Here is a 25,458-nt window from a genome sequence, read left to right as displayed (position 1 = left end):
CACGTGGGCGAGGGGCGGAGCTCCGGTGGATTCACCCCACCCCCCCCCACACGCAACCCCCACCCACGAAACTACCCCCACCCACGCCCACGCCCCTCACCCCATTCACCCAACCCACTCTCTCTCCCACCCCTACGCTCTCAACACGTCACGTGGGTGAGGGGCGGAGCTCCGGTGGATTCACCCCCCACCCCCTCCTCACGCAACCCCCACCCACGAATCTACCCCCACCCACCCACCCACGGCCACGCCCCTCACCCCATTCACCCAACCCCCTCTCTCTCTCCCCCACTCCGCTCTCAACACGTCACGTGGGCGAGGGGTGGAGCTCCGGTAGACTCCCCCGCCCCAACCACGCCCCTCTTTACAGGGACCCTCCCCCTTCCCTAAGACCTCGGCAAGGTTAAAGGTCAAAAGCAACGAGCCGACTTTTGCCCGATCTTTGACCCTTACCGTCATTCACCATCATCACCGTCATCATTACCATCATCACCATCATCGTCATCATCATCACCATCACCGTCAACATCATCATTACCATCATCACCATTATCATCATCACCATCACCGTCATCATCACCGTCACCATCATCACCATCATCACCACCGTCATCGTCACTGTCACCGTCACCATCATCACCGTCATCATTACCATCATCACCATCACCGTCAACATCATCATTACCATCATCACCATCACCGTCAACATCATCATTACCATCATCACCGTCATCATCATTACCATCATCACCATCACCACCATCACCGTCATCATCACCGTCGTCACCATCATCACCGTCATCATCACCATCACCATCAACCTCATCACCGTCATCATCACCATCACCGTCATCATCATCACCGTCATCACCGTCATCACCATCACCGTCATCATCACCATCACTGTCATCACCACCGTCACCATCATCATCACCGTAATCATCATCATCACCATCATCATCATCACCGTCATCATCACCATCATCATTACCATCACCATCATCACCGTCACCATCATCACCATCATCACCGTCGTCACCGTCATCATCACCATCACCGTCATCGTCACCGGTGGACCAAGCAACTCTCCTCACGTGACCCCTCAACAACAATGGACTACACCCACGGGCGGAGTTTTGGGGTGGGGTGGGGGGCAATGCCCCCCCTAACCTGCACACCTTCATCAATGTATGTTCAGTAGTTTACAAGTTAGGGGCGGGGGGGGTGGAAGTTTTATTAAATGGACCCGCGATTCCGAACGCGAGGGACAAAGCAAACTGGAACCCAACTGTGCTTCCATTCCGCTGCATCTTGCATAGAGAGCGATGCAAAATAATCCACCGCATTCTCCTGTTCAAACTCGACAAGTACTTATTAAATTATTACACAAACCCCCTGCCACTAACTACCACCCCCCCACCCCCCCCCCCCTCGGTAAATATGAAAATCAAACGCTGCCTATGAATACGACGCAAATCCTGATGCAGGTTTGTGTCTCTAGATCATCGGGCGTTCTTCATCACCCCCAGGGGGAATGCGAGATGCCCTCTCTGGGCGTGCGAGACGACACGGCCAGACGTTTCTTTAGAAGGCAAATCGGAAACACAAATCAGGCGTGGGCACGTTGGCGTTGCAGCTCTTTCTTACGTCTCAACGAGAGCATCGTGGGGGTGGGGAGTGTTTGAGGAAGGGAGGGGGAGCGGTTGTCGTGCATGGAGCGACCGGTGACGGTGCTTTAGTAGCAATGTGGAATTTCCACAGACCAATTCAGGACCTCATATTCTTGGTTCTTTCGGTAAAGTCACCGCGTAGAAGGGAAACAATAAAATTATAAAAATTAAATCACGACGTTTCGACAGCAACACAAGCAATCATCATCAGGTGTGAAAACCACAGCAAGAACCATTTGAGAAAAAAAACGCCACTTTTTTCAAATTTTCTTGCCGTGGTTTTTCACACCTGATGATGATTGCTTCTTGTGTTGCAGTCGAAACGTGGTGATTTAATTGTATTGTTTTATATTTTTATTATTTTATTGTTTCCCTTCTACGTGCTGGTGACTTTACCGAAAGAACCAAGAATATGAATCCCTGCAGTCACGAAAGCTTTAAATAAAAAATTCAATTCAGGAGCGTGAACAGGGAAGAGGCGGTGACGGAGCTCAGCGCTCGTTTGAGGCTCAGTCTCTGAAACGAGACGCTACGTCGAGTTACTGCAGACACACGGTCGGTATGAAAAACATCACCAACGTTTATTCAACTCGCCATAGTACAGCACGCTACGCACGGTCACACGGCAGCGGTCACACGGCAGCGGGGGAAATGAACAACCTTCTCTGGTTCTTTCGGTAAAGTCACCACCACGTAGAATGAGAATAAAATAATAAAATAACATGATGAAATTCTCGCGACGTTTCGGCCACAACTCAAGCGGCCTTCTTCAGGTGAAAGGAACAAACCTGTCGGGACGACGGAGCCTCTTCTCTGTTCAGAGCTACATTGAAGCTCTGTCGTCCCGGCAGGTTTGTTCCTTTCACCTGAAGAAGGCCGCTTGCGTTGTGGCCGAAACGTCGTGATAATTTTATTGTGTTATTTTATTATTTTATTCTCATTCTACGTGGTGGTGACTTTACCGAAAGAACCAAAGAAGATGAATCCTTGCAGTCACGAAAGCTTCAAGTCGAAATTTAAAATGAACAACGGTTCACAGCAACGCAACGCGTCCTCACGCAAGCACCCTCCTGAAGCGCGCGTCCCGAGACTCGGGCGAGGCTTTCCCGGGAAATCGACGACGCATCATCATCATCATCATCAGAAGAACGGTTAGCGCGCCGTCCTCTGAACCCGCTGACCCGACCTTCATTGCCGGCCGCGGCTAACTTAAATGGCAAGCGATGTCCGGATCGGTCCCCTTCAGCAACCCGCGCCGACCGGCACGGTGAAGTATGGCCTCGCAACCCCCCTATTACATATTCTTAGCTCTTTCGGTAAAGTCACCACTGGCACAAAAACTGACACCTTTATTCAAGGCATCATGTTTGCAATAACCACAACACAAGCAGTCAAAATGCAAACAAACAAAAAAGACAACTCTGATAATGATATTGGCACTGTCCTTGAATTTGATTGGTCCACACCCGAGACAGCTTTTCTTAGAGCCCTTTAGTCTCCACTGGTGTTGGACCTTTTGGCGTCTTCTGGTCCAACACCAATGGAGACTAGGCTCTAAGAAAAGCCGTCTCGGGTGTGGACCAATCAAATTCAAGGACAGTGCCAATATTATTATTATCAGAGTTGTCTTTTTTGTTTGCATTTTGACTGCTTGTGTTGTGGTTATTGCAAACACGATGCCTTGAATAAAGGTGTCAGTTTTTGTGCCAGTTAAAAGGGTAAAACCTATTCCTATATCTTGTTACTGGCAAAGGAGGTCTCATAATGAGAATGATTCTGCGAGGCCGTTGGCGATGGAGGTTAAGCCCATCGGCTCGCCGTCAACTCGCCGCGCGCTCGCGCCGAAAGGCGAGCCGTGTCCGCGAAGAACCAACGCCGGCTGAAGCCGCGATCGGACCGCGGGAGTGGAACCCGTGGTCCTCGGTGGTCCCCCAGTCCCCGACGGAGCTCAGCCACTCGTGGACGCCCGCCCGAGGTACACGCAACAACCTCCTTCCCGACGTGCGACACGCGACTCCGTCACGATCGCGCCGCAGAAACCCCACCGTGGATTTCGTGGTGGTTTCCGTGCCGTTCCCACCCCCCCCCCCCCCCAAACATTTTTATATCATTAGAACGTAAAACAACGTAAACAACGCATTATAATAATAATCTAATTATACGATGTGCATGGGCATCGTTGGGTATTCAAGAAAAGAACGAGGTTTTTGTAACGGATGCACCGGGGCTTCCCAAACTTGTCTCCGTTGTCTTGTGGCACTGGGCGGAGTCGGGATGCCCTCCGGATGTCTGCAATTTGACGCCGTTTGCAAAACCTTAAAGGGAAAAGAACCCCGCCACAAAGAACAAGGAATGAAGATCCGAAGGCCGGCGGTCCCTCCCCACCCACCGGCGGTCCCTCCCCACCACCCATCGGCAGTCCCTCCCCACCCTCCGCCGGTCTCTCCCCACCACCCACCGGCGGTCTCTCCCCACCCACCGGCGGTCTCTCCCCACCACCCACCGGCGGTCTCTCCCCACCCACCGGTGGTCCCTCCCCACCCACCGGCAGTCTCTCCCCACCACCCACCGGCGGTCTCTCCCCACCACCCACCGGCGGTCTCTCCCCACCACCCACCGGCGGTCCCTCCCCACCACCCATCGGCGGTCTCTCCCCGCCCACCGGCGGTCTCTCCCCACCACCCACCGGCGGTCTCTCCCCACCACCCACCGGCGGTCTCTCCCCACCACCCACCGGCGGTCTCTCCCCACCACCCACCGGCGGTCCCTCCCCATCACCCATCGGCGGTCCCTCCCCACCCACCGGCGGTCCCTCCCCACCCATCGGCGGTCCCTCCCCACCCACCGGCAGTCCCTCCCCACCCACCGGCGGTCCCTCCCCACCCACCGGTGGTCCCTCCCCACCCACCGGCGGTCTCTCCCCACCCACCGGCGGTCCCTCCCCACCCACAGGCGGTCTCTCCCCACCCTTTCTCATCGTCTTCATCGGCCAAACCTCCACTTCCTCCCCCTCTCCTGCCGGGAAAACAACAACAACATGATAATTGTTTTTTTTTACCCTTTTATCTGACAACAAAACTGACACCTTTTTTAACAAGGAGTCATGTTTACATTGACCACAATACCTGCGGTCGGAACGCAAACGCAAAACAACAACTCTGATAATGTATGTGGCACTGTACTTGAAATTGATTGGTCCACACCCGAGACAGCTTTCTTTAGAGCCTCGTGCATACATTATCAGAGTTGTTGTTTTTTGGTTGCTTTCCGACCGCAGGTATTGTGGTCAATGTAAACATGACTCCTTGCAAAAAAGGTGTCAGTTTTGTTGCCAGATAAAAGGCTAAAAAAACAATTATCATATTTTGTTACTGGCAAATGAGGTTTCCAATGGAACAACAACAACAATTACCATCGTCATCGTTGCCTGTAGATGGTTGTTGCCTTCAATGCCGTTGCAAAGTACCTTCGTCTTAGAGAAATCAATGTCGTGTGAGCCCACCGCATTAAAACAATGATCAGCACACGGCCGAGGTATTGGTCCTACCGTGTTTCAGATCTGACTTATGGTCACGAGAACGGTCCGAGACACGTCGCTTAGTTTCCCCAATGTAACGACAGCTTAGTTTGTAGACGCTGGGGTATTGCATGTCAGGGATCACATCCTTCACAGATGCGATCAGATCACGAATTTTACGTGCTGTGTTAATTCGAACCTGCATTTTGTGTTTGCTCATTGTTTTTTAATTATTTTTGGTGACCTCTTGCTATGGCAAGGTGATGTTTTTGAATTGTGTCCTCAGACGGTTATTTCCCAACAGTTGGGGTGATAGCTTTACGGATTGTGTAGTCTGAATATCCATTCATCTTGAGAGCTTGGTGTACGTGTTCAAGTTCACTGGCTCGGTGATGACGGTCGGAAATACATCCAGCTCCATAGTGTAGAGCTTTGATGAGGGAATTCTTCTGGGAAGGATGGTGGTGGGAGTCAGGTTTTAGATAAGCATCCGTATGGGTGGCTTTCCTGTAGACAGAGTGTCCCATTGAGCCATCTGGTCTCCTTTCGATTAAAACATCCAAGAAGGGTAGCTTGCCATCCTTTTCCACTTCCATTGTGAATTTGATGTCTGGGTGTATGGAGAGTTGATGCGGTTGAGGAATCTGTTCAGAGCTGGTCGGCCATGTGGCCAGATGACGAATTTGTCATCCACGTACCGCAAGGATGGACGTAGGGTGGATGCCTGGACGGCATCCGTCTCAAAGTTGTCCATGCAAAACATTGGCTAGGATTGGAGATAAGGGAGAACCCATTGGGGTACCTTCAACTTGTTTGCAGAATGTTCCATTCCAGGTGAAGTAAGTGTTGGTGAGGCAGTGTGTCACCAGGGCCGGTACATCAGCATTCAGCCCTTGTTGGACCAAATCTCCAATGCTTGCAATTGTGTCAGGCACAGGAACTTTGATAAACAAAGAGACTACATCAAAACTATCGCGGCGGTGGTGTTGGGAATGGTGATGGTGGAGCTGCTGGTGGTGGTGGTGGTGTTGGGAATGGTGATGGTGGAGCTGCTGGTGGTGGTGGTGGTGGGGGTGGTGGTGTTGGGAATGGTGATAGTGGAGCTGCTGGTGGTGGTGGCGGTGGCTACCTGCACTCGGCAGAGACGGCGTGACTCATCAGCAGGCACTCGGGAACCAGGATTGGGACGCTCCGTCGCTCCCTCGCTGGAGGAAAGAGAACGAGAAGATCACGCGCAGGGTGGGAAGATAAACTCAACAACGCACGGAACTCCGTTGACGCTTCCCGAAATACAACAGCAGCAGCAGCAAGCAGCATCGTCAGGTCTGTTGATGTTTCTGGTTGTTGTTGTCGTAGTTACCGGTGAAATGTCACCAGGTACTCGAATTGTAAAACGTTGTAGTGGATTTACTCTCCAACACACAACCAGTTAGTACTGAACTAGTATACTACACTATAGACTACACGATACACTACACTATATACTACACTATAGACTACACTATACACCACACTGTATACTACACTATAGACTACACTATAAACTAAACTATAGACTACACTATACACTACACTGTATACTACACTACACTATAAACTACACTATAATTGTAAATGTTGTAGTGGGTTTACTCTCCAACACACAACCAGTTAGTGTTGAACTAGTATACTACATTATACACTACACTATACATTAAACTGTATACTACACTACACTATAAACTACACTATAATTGTAAATGTTGTAGTGGATTTACTCTCCAACACACAACCAGTTAGTAATGAATTAGTATACTACACTATAGACTACGCCATACACTACACTGTACAGTACACTATAGACTACGCTATACACTACACTGTACAGTACACTATAGACTACACTATACACTGTATACTACACTACACTATAATTTGATTTGAAGCTTTCGTAACTGCAGGGATTACTCTTTGGTTTTTTCGATAAAGTCACGTATAAATAAGAAATAATGAAATAACATAATAGCGTACGACGTTTCGGTTGCAACACAAGCAACCATCATCAGGTACAGAAGAGCTAAATTTACAAGACAGGGGAGACACATAACCTCAGATGTATATACAAACACCCAAGTAGGGGGAACTGACACAGATACAACAGGGGACACAGAGAGAGAAGCATACCAGACAAACAGGGTTTAGCAAAATTTTTGGAAACCATATAAAGCAACACAGACAAATGTTGTGTGCTGCAGCGCCCTGCTTTGCTCCGTGCATGCCTCGTGCTGATTTTGTCCCATTGTCACTCAGCCTTGCCTTCTCTGCCTGTTTGGGGCGGCTTTGCTGTGTCCTTGTCTCTGTGCTGGCTCGCTCCACTTGGTTGTCTGTGTGTGTGTGTCTGTATTTTGAGTCCGGCAAAACAACCCCCTACCTCCTCGCGGTGCCGGACGGGCAACTCTGTCGTGGACAGTGCTGTGGGGGGAGATCCAATTTTGATTGGCTCCTCCCCTCATGGCATATGTGTCCACCACAGGGGCTAAACGGGGGCTCTGGACGGGTGCGAGGGGCTGGTAACCCCTCCACCTTCAATTAATTACCACGAAACCACGAATTAAACTGAAATATGTAACTAATAAGCTTGTGCCGGAGGCCCCGGGGGGCCAGGCGTCTATGACGTCTCCTGGCCAAACCCCAATTGGCGGAGCCAGGAGATTGAATACCTACCCTCGGGGCTACTCCAGAAACAACGAAAAGCCACTACGGGTGGCCACATGGAATGTTCGAACGCTCACTGCAGAGGAGAGGCTGCCACTCCTCTGTCGGGAGCTGGACCGGTACCGGCTGGATCTATGCGGCATTCAGGAGGTCCGGTGGACTGGCTCTGGCTCCTGCCACCATGAGGGGTGGACAGTCCTCTACTCGGGGCAGCAGACTGCCAAACAACAGGGTGTGGGTCTTCTTTTGAACAAAAGAATGAAGGGGGCGTGGGAGCGTAGCGGTGAGGTGTGGGAAGCTGTAAGCCCCAGGCTACTTTGGGCTCGCCTTCCCATCAACCGGAGGCGAGGAATGGTGGTCGTGGTTACTTATGCCCCCACCGAAGATGAACATCCGTGGAGGGATGCAGGCAAAGCCGATGAGTCAGATGCCTTCTATGACCTCCTGTCACAGGTGCTGGCTAAAGTGGCCCCTCGGGATAGAGTCATCATGTTGGGTGACTTCAATGCCCGAGTTGGTCATGATACTGGCACCTGGTCTGGAGTGATTGGAGGGCATGGGCCAGATCAGCTCAATAACAACGGTAGGAGGCTGCTAGATTTTTGTGCAGCCCATGGGCTTGTAATTACCAACATGCTGTTCGGGCATCGGCGCATCCATACAACATCATGGATGCATGCCGGGTCCAAGCAAGAACATCTGCTGGACTACATAGTGACGGACCAGCGAATGCGAGCCCATGTCCTTGACACCAGGACCTACCGTGGAGCTGATCTGCCCTCTGACCATCGACTAGTCATCTGTAAGATGCGCCTGCCATTCTTCCACTCCGGTGGTGGGTGTACACCCAGGACCCCATTCCAACATAAAGTGGCCTGGTCTCAGTTATCTGATGAAAGTTGCAAGCGAGAATTTCATCATCGCTTGCGGCTGGGATTGGCATCGTCCCCGACTCCTCCTGATGTCGAGGGTAAATGGGCGAGGTTTAGGACTGTGACTCATGCAGCTGCAATGGCTGCTTTGGGTACGCGGTCCAGACCTCCCCAGAGACCCTGGCTGACAGAGGAGGTGTTCAGGATGGTTGAGAAAAAGCGACAGGCCCACTGTCATCGGCTACAGAATCCCACGTCAGAGAATGAGGAGGCTTACCGCAGCCTTCGCTCGGAGGTTCGGAGAGCCGTGAGGCGCTGCAAGGATGGGTGGTGGTCGCGGGTTGCTGAGGAGATGGAGTCTGCCTCAGTGGCCCGTGATCACAAATCTCTATTTAACTCCATCAAAAAAGTAACCTGCAGCGCCACACCTATTACCATCATTAGGGGAAAAAACGGTGATCCAATCTCCGACCCCCAGGAACAGGTTCGCAGATTTGCTGAGCATTTCTGTGAGGTCCTGGGGGAGGGAAAATCCCTCAGCCAGGAAAACATCGTGGCACAAAGTGAGGATGACCCTGCTGAGGCTGCAGTGCCAGAAGAAGAAGAAGAGGGGGCTAAGCGGGCGCGGCACGGGCTAGAGAAGAGATGGAGTGATGTGGTACAGGAGGACGTGGAGCTGAGTGGACTTGCCGATGACTGGTACCAGCGGTGTCAAGATCGGCCTCTGTGGAGGAGGCTCGTGAAGGATGCTACTGGGCAGTTGGAGGCAGTCGCCCTCCAACAACAACGGAGGGCGGAGGAGCGACGCTCAGAACAACGAGCGGAGCGCCGGGTGGCTAAAGCACAGCAGGTTGGCACAGTAGGGGGCACAGGTGGTGCATCAGCCAGTCATCTCAGTCAGTCGACCCGTGGCACCTGGGTCTGCCCAGTGACCTCCTGCCAGCGGGCGTTCGACACTTCACGTGGCCTCACGGTGCACATAGCCTGGCACAAGCGTCGTGGTGACGTCACCGCCACTTAGTGGCGAATGGCGGTTGTTGTTGTATTTTGAGTTTCATACTTTACTTGCAATTTAGCAATCTTTTGAAATAGCGTGATCAACCGGACTATGCGTTAATTGTGTTTTGACCGACCGACTGTGTTGCTTTACATGGTTTCCAAAAATTTTGCTAAACCCTGTTTGTCTGGTATGCTTCTCTCTCTGTGTCCCCTGTTGTATCTGTGTTAGTTCCCCCTACTTGGGTGTCTGTGTATACATCTGAGGTTATGTGTCTCCCGTCTCGTAAATTTAGCTCTTCTGTACCTGATGATGGCTGCTTGTGTTGCAACCGAAACGTCGTACGCTATTATGTTATTTCATTATTTCTTATTTATACGTGACTTTACCAAAAAAACCAAAGAGTACACTATAATTGTAAATGTTGTAGTGGATTTACTCTCCAACACACAACCAGTTAGTGTTGAACTAGTATACTACTTTATACACTACACTATACATTAAACTGTATACTACGCTACACTATAAACTACACTATAATTGTAAATGTTGCAGTGGGTTTACGCTCCAACACACAACGAGTTAGTGTTGAACAAGTATACTACACTATACACTACACTATACACTACACTATAAACTACACTATAATTGTAAATGTTGTAGTGGGTTCACGCTCCAACACACAAACGGTATGTGATGAACTCGTATACTACACTATAGACTACACTATACACTACACTGTATACTACACTATAGACTACACTGCATACTACACTGTACACTACACTATACACTACACTGTACAGTACACTATAGACTACACGATAAACGAGTAACTACTTAGCACGTTTTGTTTATGTGACACAAACCTTACTAATTGGCTGTGTCAGGTGATGGCGGGTTTAACGACATAGCATTTATATTTACACGATCTCACCCAAACAAACTCTACTATGGACAGGATCAAAATCTCGTGTTTAGAAAGACAGAGAGAGACGCAGACTTCAAATGTACAGCAGACATCAGGGTCAGACCCATGACCTCCTGCATACCGGGCGAGGTAGTTAACATCTCATAGCCACCGTGATGATGAGAGACACCACAAATTCAAAATACAGAACAGGTGGCGGGCTTCAGCGCACCTTGCAGACGAACGCGGCGACGACGGCAGCAGCCCCGGCCACCAAGCCCAGCGCTGTCAACATCGCCACCGCCACCGCCTCCACCACCGCCGCCACCAGCCACGTCCCCTTCGTGGGCGAGGGGAGCGGCGCGGTCGCTGTGGGGTCGGAGGCGGCGTCGCCACCGCGCCGCCGCGGGGCTGACAGAGAACCGGGGCGGCGACGGAGAAGGGGCTCGGTGAGACCGGCACGCGGCGCCACCGGCTCAACGCGGCTTCGCGTTTTGTTCGTTCGCTGTTGTTGCTGCACCCGACCTGAGAGCCGCGCGGCTCGCAGGGCCGCGCCCGATAAAATGAAATGAAAAAAAAAACTTTAAACTTCGCCTGCGGCAAGGCAGGCAGGAGGATCAATCGCTAAAACGTGGCACTGCCTGGACACGGCTCACCGGGGGGAGGGGGGGGGCATCTTCACCGTTATCACTCTAACCCCGCACGCTCTCTTCTAAGGGCGTCGACAACAACAACAACACGGCGCTTGTCGCCAGGCTCGGCGCACTTGAAGACTGGCGGTAGGTCACGGGGACAGACCCAGCAGCAGGCGCCGTGGGGTCGACCGATGCGCACCAGACGTGCGACGTTATCACGCAGGACGCTCAAGGGTATCAAAGGCGTAGCCTCGACAGACGGTTAGGTCAAGTGCCGCTAGCGAGCAGCGGCAATGGAAGCTGGCACGCCACACCAGGGTGGGTGTCCAGCACCACGCCTGCCCGGCTCGCCTTTGTCTCCCCAGCGACGGTGTTTACAAACCGCACCGGGGAACTCGTTTCAGGCCGACGCCGGATCAAATCACCGTCACCGGCGTTGGCCGCGAACGGGAATCGAACTCGGGCCGCCAAATTCGTAGCAGCAGCAGCGTAGCGCTAACCGCCAACGCAGCTGCTCCCCGCTCGGGCCGTCGCACGGGATGACACCGGCTTCATCCTTCGGGCCCGCGTGAATCGTGCTACACGAGAATTCTCCCCTCGCGCGCACGCCACCGGTACACTGCAGGCAGGCCTCCCTCAGTGCTCGAGGTGCGGCCCCCTGGGAAAAGTGAGCGCTAAAGGAATCCTCGTTAAAGGGGGGCGGTGGGGGGAGTCATTATGCTAGCGTGTATAGATGCTAAACGCGATATCAGAATTTACAAATATAATTTATATTTCGATTTAAAGCTTTCGTGACTGCAAGGATTCATCTTCTTTGGTTCTTTCGGTAAAGTCACCACGTAGAATGAGAATAAAATATTATTGTGTTATTTTATTTTATCAATTTATTATTTTATTCTCAATCCGCGTGACTTTACCAAAAGAACCAAAGAAGATAATTTATATTATTATAATAATTGATCACAGGGACTCCCTACTTACGAATGTCCTACTAGGAACTTTCAGAGATACGAACAAACCGGGTACCCGTGCGTCAGGTCGCCTAATTTGGACCGAGAGTCCCAAGCTCAACAGACGGCGGCAGTGGCGTCTGCAACATCTTCAGGACGTGACGAACGGAAAGGGGTAAAAAAAGCAGCCTCTTCTTTTCGTCATCATCATGAGACCGCCAAAAATGTTCCCGTAGATATATAAAACCAACCCACACTCTTTGGTTCTATTCGGTAAAGTCACGTAGGTAAAAATAAAATAACAAAAAATCACGACGTTTCGACCGCAACACGAGCGATCATCATCAGGTGTGAAAACCACAGCAAAAGACATTTGGAAAAAAAAGTGTCTAATGGCGGGAGTTTAGGCATTGTGAGCCAGATTGAGGCGTCGATATGGATTGGTGATGTAGAAAGGATTGTCCCGGCGTTGGTTTCAAGTTCACTGGCGATGCCTTGTTTATTGGGGACGGATTATTTTAAGAGGATGCCCTTTTGGATTTTAATTGACCGGGGTTGGGTGGGGTTACCGTTGAGGTTTTTGGAGTCCCCTTCAAATCTAGAATAAAACCAACCCACACCCACCCACCCATCTTTTGCCAAGTGGCCTTTTGTGATCGGACGGTCCCCCCCAAACGCCGCTCGCTCCGTTCACCTGCGACCGTCACGTTCAGCGTCGCCTCCCGTGCCACCGCAACGTCCTCCGCGTTGCACCGCCCGCAGACCACCATGCACCCAATCACGGGGCCGAGGCCCGCGGAGACGCGCCGGAGCCTCACGGAGCAGTCGCCCTTCGCCACGTCGCCCACGAGCGCGGCCACCCCGACGCCGACGACGTCGACGCCCGAGTTGTAGATCTGCGGACGAGAAAAAAGGAAAGGCCGCGATCCGGTGTTGCCGCCCGCCCGCCCGCCCGCCCGCCGTCTCCGGCCCGTCTCTCCCGAGCGTCCCACAGCGGCTCCCGGCGACTCGCGCAGCGTTCCCAGACTCCGGTGCGGAGGAGGCGGCGAAGTTTCGCGATGCACGACTTTTTTATTTTGTTTGATTCCTGCAGCGTACGAATTCGGCCGCGATTTGATTGATGCCCGATTGGCTGTGGCCCCGCCGTCATCCGCTTAAGTGGGCGGAGCCTTCTGCTGGGCAGGGGCAGTAAAGTGTTATCATTCGGCATGCGCGTCTCGTCAGTGACATGTAAATATTCTTTGGGTCTTCCGGTAAAAGTCACGCAGATAGGTTCAAATAAAATGAACCTATCTACGTGACTTTGCCGAAAGAAGGGAAATAATAAAATAATAAAACATAATAACATTATTAGGTTTTATTTTTATAATTTTATTGTTTCCCTTCTACGTGGTGACTTTACCGAAAGAACCAAGAAGATGAATCCCTGCAGTCACGAAAACTTGAAATCGAAATTTTAGCGAAAGACCCAAAGAATATGAACTCGTGAAGTCACGAAAGCCTTAAGTCTAGTAATGTATAACTTATATTAGTGGTTTCTGGCATAGAGATCCACAGAAACTGGTTAAAGTTGTGGATTATCCGTGACTTTGAATTATCCACGGCCGTCTTCCCGATCTGTAAGTGCGGATAATCAAAGAGTCCACTTTATTTGTTTGGAACATCGCACGCTCTTTCCTTGTGCACGTGGGGCTTTATCCCTTGGGTGTGCCAGTTTCATTCAATAGGAAGCCGTTCAATTACGAAATTAGGCAAACTTCTTAAAACGAGATCCTTATTTAAAACAACAAAAAAGTGGCACTCGACGAGACGTTAGCTGGGTCGTTGAGTGACACCGTCACTCCTCCGGAGCAAAACAAACACGCGCAAATAACGTGCCGCCGGTTAAACAAAAACCGCGGCGTGTCAATGCCAGCGGCGACACGGACGGGGGAGTCAGGTCGTTCAAAGTTAGAGCCGGGATGAGGTCCGCCCATCACCTGGATGACGTCGCCAATGGGCGTGTTCTTCGAGTAGAACGCGGGCAACACGGACCACTTGACGATGACGTGATTCGGGTCGGTCGGCGGCGGTGAGAAAGAGCAGTTGATGGTCAAGCTCACCCCCTCCGTCACGTCCAGCCTCTCCGGCAGGGAGAGCCGGAGCTTTGCTGCGAACGTTACATCTGCACGGGAAGAGAGGAGAAAGAGAGTTTAACACGTAGTAGGCTTTCGCGACCAATATTATTCACAATAAAGGTTGTTTTTGGGTTAGATCGCGTTATTTATAAATGTGTCGTAACCCTCCACCACCCGACACGGCCAATCAGCAAAAAAAAAGTGTCACGTTGACAAAAGACAAATAGTTCACTACTTTAGCCCCACACCGGTGGTGTTGAAGAGTGAATCCACAACATTTACAGTTTGAGTATTATTAAATAATACATATTACAATTCCTTATAGGGGAAACACATGCTAATTAACGGATTACTAACGTAGCATATAATCACTAACACACATTACAACTAATTACTAATCTACAACTCATTACTAATCATAACCAATGGCTGATTACCAATCGATTATATAATTACAATTCCCCCCCTGCCTCTCATCACTGCACCTGATATGAGTTAAATGATGACATCACCCTGCTGCTGTATTTAAGACCGGGAGCAAGCGAGGGCTTTACCATTCTGGCAAATTGCCCGATGATGCTGGATGTATTTACCAGCGAAACGTCGTACTCAAACTGTAAATGTGGATTCACTCTTTAACACACCGGTGGGCTAAAGTAGTGAATTATTTGTCTTTTGTCAACGTGACACTTTTTTTTGCTGATTGGCCGTGTCGGGTGGTGGAGGGTTACGACACATTTATAAATAACGCGATCTAACCCAAAAACCTTTATTATGAATAATATTGGTCGCGAAAGCCTACGTGTTAAACTAATCAAAGAGGAGTTGTGTTAAGATGTTCCAACACCAAATAGACACCTTTTGCAGGGAACCAAGTCTGAAAATGACCACACATACGGTACGTGTGGTGACCATGCAAACAACCTCTGATAATATATGCAGTGCTTTAATAATAATAATGTAACTATATTCTTGGTTCTTTCGGTAAAGTCAAGTAGAAGGGAAACAATAAAATAATAAATACATTGTTTGCCGTGGTTTTTCACACCTGATGATGATTGCTTGTGTTGCAGTCTAAACATCGTGATAATTTTATTGTTTTATATATATATTATTATTTTATTGTTTCCCTTCTACGTGGTGACTTTACCGAAAGAAGCAAGAATATGAATCCCTGCAGTCACGAAAGCTTTAAATAAAAAAAGTAACGTGACTATAATGTTATATGCATTGTCTTTGAGAAACCGATTGGTCTACACCAGAGACAGCCTTGTTCTTAATGGCCTAGCCTCACCATTGTCAGACCAGGGAACGCCAACAACAGTACAAAGACAATGCGCTATTTCTAGATTTGAAGATTTCCTGACTGCAAGGATTCATACTCTTTGGTTTTTTCGGGAAAGTCACGTGGGTAAAAAAAAATCAATAAAAGAAATGAAAACAACTAAATTAAATCATTTAATTTAGTTGTTTAATTCAGCTGTTATCATTTAGATTCTAGATTTTTTTTTTACCTACGTGACTTTACCGAAAAAACCAAAGAGTACAATGCACTATATATATATTTTTTTATCAGACCATGTCTGTTTGCATGTTCACCACAAGTACGTGTAGCTGATGCAGTAATTGATTCCTTGACAAAGTTATCTATTTGGTATTTGAACATAATAACATGTTTTCTTGGTCATTTCGGTAAAGTCACATAGAAGGGAATTTTATTGTTTTATATTGTTATTATTTTATTGTTTCCCTTCTACATGGTGACTTTACCGAAAGAACCAAGAATATGAATCCCTGCAGTCCCGAAAGCTTTAAATCAAAATATAATAACATCTGTTTTCTTGGTCAAAAGGGTCAAATCTATTCTTATATTTAATACTTTGATACTGGTGAAAAGGTATCCCATGATAGAGCTGCTCACCCCGAGCTATGAATGCTCCGATACGTGTGGCATTCTCCTGTAGCTCGCCATTGCTCAAGCGCAGGCCCTGGGCTGTTTATTTGTTCAATGCACAGAACACTGGCGATTCCAGCCACCCTATTAGCCTCTCCAAATGATGAACTCTGCTGATAACAGCGATGTCGGAAACCTGCTGCCACAACTACGGATTATACGATGGCGGTGCTGACGCGTCTACGGATGACGACGACGATGACGACGCTAGACAAGCCGATGCCGAACAACGGCGTCAATGACGATTACCGTCACGGTGACGCTTGCTGGATGCTGCCGCTGCGGTTTCTTGTTCGTGTTATTGTTTCGTTGCGGTTGCAACCCGATTCAAGAGCCGCATGGCTCACAGGGCTCTAACCAATAAGCGAACTGGACTGGTCGGTGTTCACGGTGGTTGTTACCTCGGACCGCGACGGAGGCCAGAAGGAGCACCGCTAGACACCGCGGCAACATGGCGTGGCCGGCGCGTTCTTGCTGCCGCTGGTGTAGCTGGTACACCACCACCGTCCCCTTCTCCTCCCGCCGTGAACCCTATGTATTTTGCGTATTAAAACACAATGCATTTCACACCATTAGATTATTGATTAAGACAATGCACACACCACTACAATGACATTATACAATACAAATAAGTTAACATCTCTAACCTGCAATAAGTCGATCAGACACCATCCTTCCACCGCGCTTCATATTTTAGACCTTAATAATTCACAGTATTTTATAGCATTGAAATGGACGTTCACATTCAGCTCTGAGGCGGCGACCATTGGTTCTTGTACCTCGTCAACAACACCAGCGTTATCGACTGTTACATCACAGCAACATCGCACTCTCCTCACCAAAACGCATTTACAGTGGACGACCGCTTTGGAATACGTTGAATTTGGTCCACGTCGTGTATTTGACGAGAGAAAAAATGTCTTGGGATACGTCTTGCTTGGGGTACGACGCGCTTGCTGCAACTTGTATGGGTCGGGATGAGTCACCGCGTAGAGTAGAGCCCGTTCACGACTTAAACAAAGCGCCGCTCCTCAGTCTGCCTGTCCAGTAGATCTCGTTCAGTGCGCAACCCTTTTGCTACAACTCTCCGTGAATTTCCACGTGGTGTTTTTTGTCATTTTAACGTTAATTTTTTTTGTCAATTCATTCAAGGTTAGTGAGGAAAGCCAAGCTGCGAAGAAAATGGCGAGGATCACTGTCGACGTGAAATAAGAGATCGTAGAAAAAAGTATGACAGCGGCGTGCGCGTCACTGATCTTGCGGTGGCATCGCGTATATGCCGAGAGCAACAATTTAGACGATGGTGAAGAAAACATAACGAAGCCATCGAATCAGCTAACGTTGCAAAAGGGGGTGAAATTTATATCAAACACAAAGATCACGGACATCAGAGCAAGTAGAAACATTGTCTTCTTTGGTTCTTTCGGTAAAGTCACGTAGAATGAGAATAAAATAACAAATTGATAAAATAAAATAAAATAACACAATAATATTCTCACGACGTTTCGGCCACAACACAAGCGGCCTTCATCAGGTGAAGGGACGAGACTGTCTGGTAGGACAGCGCTGGAGTGAAAGAGCCACGTTCAGATCACGGCCTTTAAGCTGTGTGAGAGGAACAAAGCGCCTTGACAAAGGAATTAGCATATAATTTAGCATTGAAATGGCTGAATGATTAGCTTGTGACTGGTCACAGAAATAGTTATGTTAAAAGTTAAAGCATACACATCCGCAGAGGCACCCCTTGACAATGGAATTAGCATAGAATTTAGCATTGAAATAGCTAAGTTAAAGCATACACATCCGCAGAGGCACCCCTTGACAATGGAATTAGCATAGAATTTAGCATTGAAATAGCTGAGTGATTAGCTTGTAACTGCTCACAGAAATAGCTACGTTAAAGTCAGACCATACACATTCACCGAGGCACTTAGTACAAATCAAACAGGAGAATTTAGCATTGAAATAACTAGGCGAATTTAGCATTGAAATAACTGAGTGATTAGCTAGTGACTGGTCACAGAAATGACTATGTTGAAGTCAAGGCCTACACATCTGAGCTATTCACAGTACTATATAGTGAACCAATAAACAACTAAAATAAAAATTACCTTAATGTTATCAATAAACTCTATATTCTCCAATCAGCTAAGCTACCAACAATAAGTCGTTATATATCACAATGCTATATGGCGAAAAAATGGGTGGATTCTTACCCTCAACTTTAGCACCACGGATAGCTACGGGCCCCGTTCAGACGGACGAGTTCGTCCATGGTCGGAACAGAGGAGGGGGAGAGAGACAGCTGCGAGGCCCTAGTATACTCCATGTTGTAAAACCATACCATTAACCGTGGTGTAAGAGGTATTAAGAGGCAATGCTGGCGAAAGAGCTGCGGTCTGAAGGTCATCGTGAAAATACAATTAATTAAGAACAGAAATGATTTAAAACATCTTTCCAGTGGTTACTAAGCCAGAATCCATCTTCTCGGTTGAAATTGTCTCTGTGCTTGTATATGTGAATGGCCTCATGAACGAATCTCTCATGGTAGCCGGTTGGTTTGCAAAGAACCTCCGTCTTGGAGAAGTCAATGTCATGTGAGCCCACTGAATTATAACAGTGATCTGCCACGGCAGAGGAGTTCGTCCTACCGTGTTTCAAGTCTGCTTTATGTTCGCGGATGCGGTCCGAGATATGTCTTTTGGTTTCTCCAATGTAGCTACTACCACAGAGGCACTTTAGTTTGTAAACGCCCGGGTACTGTATGTCTGGAACAGCATCTTTTACAGATGGAACTAAATCACGGATTTTATGTACTGTGTTGAATCGGACCTGGATCTTGTGTTTATTCAGGATTTTGGAGATCTTTTTTAGTGACCCCTGCAATGTAGGGTAAGGTGATGGTTTTGAGTGGCTCCACAAGAGGATCCTTCTTCATGACTGGAGTGATGGCTTTGCGGATTGTGTAGCCGGAGTAGCCATTAGCCCTGAGAGCCTGGTGTACGTGCTTGAGTTCACTGATAATGTGTTCCTGGTCGGAAATGCATTGGGCTCTATGGCATAGAGTCTTGATGAGGGAGTTCTTCTGGGATGGATGGTGGTGGGAATCCGGTTTCAAGTAAGCATCTGTATGGGTAGCTTTCCTGTAGACAGAGTGGCTCATTGAACCATCATGTCTCCTTTTAATTAAGACATCCAAAAAGGGTAGTTTGCCATCTTTTTCGACCTCCATGGTAAATCTGATGGCTGGGTGTATGGAATTGATGTGGTCGCGGAATTGGTCTAGAGCAGGCTGGCCATGTGGCCAGATGACAAAGGTGTCATCAACGTACCTCTTCCATAAGGTCGGGCGTAGAGTGGCAGTCTGGATGGCGTCAGTTTCAAATTTTTCCATGAATACGTTGGCTACAACCGGAGATAGGAGGGAGCCCATTGGGGTGCCCTCAGTTTGTTTGTAGAAAGTTCCATTCCAGGTGAAGTATGTGTTGGTTAAGCAATGTCTCACCAGGGGGGGTACATCAGTATGCAGTCCTTGATGAACCAGGTCTTCAATGATAGCGATGGTGTCAGGTACCGGGACTTTGGTGAACAAGGACACCACATCAAAACTGACAAGCAGGTCGTTTGGGGACAGGGAAATGCCTTTTATTGTCGATACCAGGTGAGTAGAATTTAGTACCGCAGAGGTGGTTTTTCCAGTGAAAGGTCGCAGTATATCAGCAAGAAAACGTGCCAGTTTGTAGGTGGGGGAGTTGATAGTAGAGACGATGGGACGAAGGGGTGTATCTTCTTTGTGTATCTTTGGAAGGCCATATAATCTTGGTGGTCTGGCAGCAGAGGGTTTCAACGAGAACTGTTTGATCTCATCAATTAATGCTGTTGAATCAGAGATGATTTTGTTCGTTTTGGTGACCAGGCTGTTGGTGGGATCTCTTTTTATTTTTGTATAGCTGCCATCGTCGAGTAGTTCTTGAATTTTGTTGTTATATTCTGTTTTGTCCATGATGACAGTGGCATTGCCTTTGTCGGCTGAGAGGACGACAATATCATCCCTCTTTTTTAATTGAGATAATTCAAAACGTTCGTCTTTGCTGATGTTGCTGGGTGGCAACTTAGCGTTTTTGAGGGTTGCAGCGATTTCAGATCTTGCTACGCTGCAGAGATGTGACTCAAGCCCTTGAGTGCAACGTCGACATGGGCAATGATATCATTAACCCTCAAAAACGCTAAGTTGCCACCCAGCAACATCAGCAAAGACGAACGTTTTGAATTATCTCAATTAAAAAAGAGGGATGATATTGTCGTCCTCTCAGCCGACAAAGGCAATGCCACTGTCATCATGGACAAAACAGAATATAACAACAAAATTCAAGAACTACTCGACGATGGCAGCTATACAAAAATAAAAAGAGATCCCACCAACAGCCTGGTCACCAAAACGAACAAAATCATCTCTGATTCAACAGCATTAATTGATGAGATCAAACAGTTCTCGTTGAAACCCTCTGCTGCCAGACCACCAAGATTATATGGCCTTCCAAAGATACACAAAGAAGATACACCCCTTCGTCCCATCGTCTCTACTATCAACTCCCCCACCTACAAACTGGCACGTTTTCTTGCTGATATACTGCGACCTTTCACTGGAAAAACCACCTCTGCGGTACTAAATTCTACTCACCTGGTATCGACAATCAAAGGCATTTCCCTGTCCCCAAACGACCTGCTTGTCAGTTTTGATGTGGTGTCCTTGTTCACCAATGTCCCGGTACCTGACACCATCGCTATCATTGAAGACCTGGTTCATCAAGGACTGCATACTGATGTACCCCCCCTGGTGAGACATTGCTTAACCAACACATACTTCACCTGGAATGGAACTTTCTACAAACAAACTGAGGGCACCCCAATGGGCTCCCCCCTATCTCCGGTTGTAGCCAACGTATTCATGGAAAAATTTGAAACTGACGCCATCCAGACTGCCACTCTACGCCCGACCTTATGGAAGAGGTACGTTGATGACACCTTTGTCATCTGGCCACATGGCCAGCCTGCTCTAGACCAATTCTGCGACCACATCAATTCCATACACCCAGCCATCAGATTTACCATGGAGGTCGAAAAAGATGGCAAACTACCCTTTTTGGATGTCTTAATTAAAAGGAGACATGATGGTTCAATGAGCCACTCTGTCTACAGGAAAGCTACCCATACAGATGCTTACTTGAAACCGGATTCCCACCACCATCCATCCCAGAAGAACTCCCTCATCAAGACTCTATGCCATAGAGCCCAATGCATTTCCGACCAGGAACACATTATCAGTGAACTCAAGCACGTACATCAGGCTCTCAGGGCTAATGGCTACTCAGGCTACACAATCCGCAAAGCCATCACTCCAGTCATGAAGAAGGATCCTCTTGTGGAGCCACTCAAAACCATCACCTTACCCTACATTGCAGGGGTCACTAAAAAAGATCTCCAAAATCCTGAATAAACACAAGATCCAGGTCCGATTCAACACAGTACATAAAATCCGTGATTTAGTTCCATCTGTAAAAGATGCTGTTCCAGACATACAGTACCCGGGCGTTTACAAACTAAAGTGCCTCTGTGGTAGTAGCTACATTGGAGAAACCAAAAGACATATCTCGGACCGCATCCGCGAACATAAAGCAGACTTGAAACACGGTAGGACGAACTCCTCTGCCGTGGCAGATCACTGTTATAATTCAGTGGGCTCACATGACATTGACTTCTCCAAGACGGAGGTTCTTTGCAAAACAACCGGCTACCATGAGAGATTCGTTCATGAGGCCATTCACATATACAAGCACAGAGACAATTTCAACCGAGAAGATGGATTCTGGCTTAGTAACCACTGGAAAGATGTTTTAAATCATTTCTGTTCTTAATTAATTGTATTTTTACGATGACCTTCAGACCGCAGCTCTTTCGCCAGCATTGCCTCTTAATACCTCTCACACCACGGTTAATGGTATGGTTTTACAACATGGAGTATACTAGGGCCTCGCAGCTGTCTCTCTCCCCCTCCTCTGTTCCGACCATGGACGAACTCGTCCGTCTGAACGGGGCCCGTAGCTATCCGTGGTGCTAAAGTTGAGGCTTAAAGGCCGTGATCTGAACGTGGCTCTTTCACTCCAGCGCTGTCCTACCAGACAGTCTCGTCCCTTCACCTGATGAAGGCCGCTTGTGTTGTGGCCGAAACGTCGTGAGAATATTATTGTGTTATTTTATTTTATCAATTTATTATTTTATTCTTATTCTACGTGACTTTACCGAAAGAACCAAAGAAGATGAATCATTGCAGTCACGAAAGCTTTAAATCGAAATATTTGTCTTTGTTGTGTGTATGAGATGCATGTGTGTGTGTATATGGGAAGCGGTAGTGCAGCGGTGAGCGTGCTGCACTACGAACCTGGCGACCTGAGTGATTCCCACTCACGGCCCACACCAGCGACGATGATCTGAACCAGTCCTGGGCTTCCCCTGGGTCGACTCAGTTTAAAACCTAGTAGGCTTTTGCGACCAATATCATCCATAATAAAGGGACCTTTTTTTGGGTTAGATTGCGTAAATATAAATGTGTCGTTAAACCCGCCACCACCTGACACAGTCAATTAGTAAGGTTTGTCACGTAAACAAAACGTGCCAATTAGTTACTGCTTCAGCACACTGGTTGTGTATTGGATAGTAAACCCAGAACATTTACCATTAGAGTATGACGTTTCACTGATTATTACAACCAGCTTCATCAGGCGATTTGCCATAATTGTGAAGAAGTATTCCTGTTTCCGTCTTTGAAGTTAACTCAGCCTTAAATGAGTACTTGGTGCAGGGTGTGAACATCGCCACTTGGGAGACAAATGCGGCCGGGCGTGGTGTTTGGCCACCCACCCCATCGTGTGCTGGGCCGGCCTTCATAGGTGTTGGCTCCCAGCGATTGCCCCGAGTCTGTTAAGGCTATACGGGGGTCTTTGTCTTTGTGTGTATGAGATGCATGCGAGTGTGTGTGTATGAGATGTGTGTGTGTATGAGATGTGTGTGTGTGTATGAGATGTGTGTGTATATGAGATGCATGTGTATATGAGATGCGTGTGTGTGTATGAGATGCATGTGTGTGTATGAGATGCGTGGGTGTGTATGAGATGTGTGTGTGTATGAGATGTGTGTGTGTATGAGATGCGTGTGTGTATGAGATGCGTGTGTGTGTGTATGAGATGTGTGTGTGTGTATGAGATGCACTGCTGTATAATAATGTACTACTCACTACTGAGTACACAGACAGTCCCCACTGTGTTCACAGCTACCACCCCAATGCACGCATAAACTCAACTCAGTCATTAAAAATGTTAAGTTATGTTTAGCAAACAATAGTCATTGCAACGTTATACTTGAATCTTATAACAAGTTTAAGGCACTGCTGTATAATAATGTACTTGTCACTACTAACCACACAGTACCCACTGTGTTCACAGCTACCACCGCAACGCACACATAAACTCAACACACACTCACACAGTGCGCTAACCACTGCACCGCCGCTCCCCACACACACACAGTGCGCTAACCACTGCACCACCGCTCCCCACACACACACAGTGCGCTAACCACTGCACCACCGCTCCCCACGTCCACCACAACCTGGCACCCGATGATGTATCGATCGGCTCGGCTTACCGTGGCTGCTGCGCCAAGTCACCTGCAGAGAAAATCGATTCAAATTTCGATTAACTATTCTCGCGCCGATTCCTAATGGGATAACATTAGGAATCGATTATAATAGAATTACGGATGTATGAGTCGATTTCAATTGGGACAACATGGGAACCGATTTATTTGTGGCTTAGGCTAATAAAATCGATTTGCATTGGGATAACATGGGAATCAACAGTGGTCTAAAATGAACCTTCATTAATCGATTCCTACTGTGTAGACGTCGGAATCGACCACGTTAGACGATCACGTGTGTGGGCGTGGTCTCTCAACGTCAATCAACCAGGTAGGGCGTTGACTGGTGGAGAGTTTGGGATCTGATTGATTGATTGATTGCTTCTGTGGACAGGTGTCTTTTATACAGGTAACGAGCTGAGATTAGGAGCACTCCCTCTAAGAGTGTGCTCCTAATCTCAGCTCGTTACCTGTATAAAAGACACCTGGGAGCCAGAAATCTTTCTGATTGAGAGGGAGTCAAATACTTATTTCCCTCATTAAAATGCAAATCAATTTATAGCATTTTTGACATGCATTTTTCTGGATTTTGTTGTTGTTATTCTATCTCTCACTGTTCAAATAAACCTACCATTAAAATTATATTTCTTAAAATTATATTTCTTAAAATTATATTTCTTAAAATTATATTTCTTTGTCAGTGGGCAAACGTACAAAATCAGCAGGGGATCAAATACTTTTTTTCCCTCACTGTAAACCCCAATGATCCGATCGAAATGAGGGATTTTGATCGGATCATTGGGGGGCCACGTGTCACCACCACCCCCCCCCCCCCCAAACAGTCATGAGCAGCACCTCCCCACACGCCCTGCCACCAAGAAAAATGTTTCACGTACGAGAGTGAAACTGATATTTTCATTCTCAGCTGGAATTTAGCCAAATGCAATACGCTTGAGAAACCTGGTTTAAAATCACAAGCAAGTTGCCTGAATTTCAAACCCATGGTCTCAGCGGTACAGCTCGGTGCTCTTGACAGGCTGAGCCAACCGGTCACTTCATCGCAAGCAACCGGAAGCATCAAGGTTGTCAATGCCGTGTGCGTCGTCCTAATGGGGAGCGGCAGTGTGGTGGCTTGCAATGCTGTGTTGCGAACCCAGTGAACAGAGTTCAATTCCTCCCCACTCACGACCAATAATGGTGCCGAATATTTAAACCGCTTTCCATGGGTCGGTATGGCTTTAAATGAGTACCTGGTGCAGTGTGATCGTGGTGGTGGTTGTGATGGTGGTGATGATCATGGTTGTGATGGTGGTGGTGATGGTGTCTCTATGGGTCTCTGTGAGTCCCTGAGCCTCTATGGGTGTCTACGAGTCTCAGTCACTCTGGGTCTATATGGGTCTCTATGAGTCTCTACGGGTCTGTACGGGTCTCTGTGTGTCCCTGTGGGTCT

At 48.1% G+C, this 25,458-nt stretch overlaps 1 protein-coding gene across 1 annotated transcript; it reads right to left on the bottom strand.

Moving 5' to 3' along the window:
• Positions 1–4,621: 4,621 nt before the first annotated feature.
• On the bottom strand, positions 4,622–24,088 carry LOC142917396 (uncharacterized). Its single transcript, XM_076062047.1, has 7 exons — positions 24,018–24,088; positions 16,718–16,847; positions 14,225–14,409; positions 12,940–13,141; positions 10,893–11,071; positions 6,317–6,392; positions 4,622–4,685 (listed from the first exon to the last, which is right to left on the bottom strand). Exons 2-6 carry the CDS (start codon positions 16,767–16,769, stop codon positions 6,345–6,347), a joined length of 666 nt encoding a protein of 221 aa, XP_075918162.1. The 5' UTR covers positions 16,770–16,847; positions 24,018–24,088; the 3' UTR covers positions 4,622–4,685; positions 6,317–6,344.
• Between the last annotated feature and the right edge of the window lie 1,370 nt (positions 24,089–25,458).

This window comes from Petromyzon marinus, unplaced genomic scaffold (genome assembly GCF_048934315.1).
Source record: "Petromyzon marinus isolate PM22_M1 ecotype Great Lakes invasive population unplaced genomic scaffold, UKy_Petmar_22M1.pri1.0 PM_G_Scaffold_49, whole genome shotgun sequence".
NCBI lineage: Eukaryota > Metazoa > Chordata > Hyperoartia > Petromyzontiformes > Petromyzontidae > Petromyzon > Petromyzon marinus.
The sequence above is the reverse complement of the archived record's forward strand: the minus strand, read 5'-3'. Positions and strand labels throughout refer to the sequence as shown.

Coding starts and splice junctions, on each gene's coding strand:
- LOC142917396 (XM_076062047.1), bottom strand. CDS start 16,769: ATGTTGCCGCGGTGTCTAGCGGTGCTCCTTCTGGCCTCCGTCGCGGTC. Junction 14,410..16,717: donor GGCCTCCGTCGCGGTCCGAG/GTAACAACCACC, acceptor CTTCCCGTGCAG/ATGTAACGTTCGCAGCAAAG. Junction 6,393..10,892: donor TCGCCGCGTTCGTCTGCAAG/GTGCGCTGAAGC, acceptor TCTTTCCTCCAG/CGAGGGAGCGACGGAGCGTC.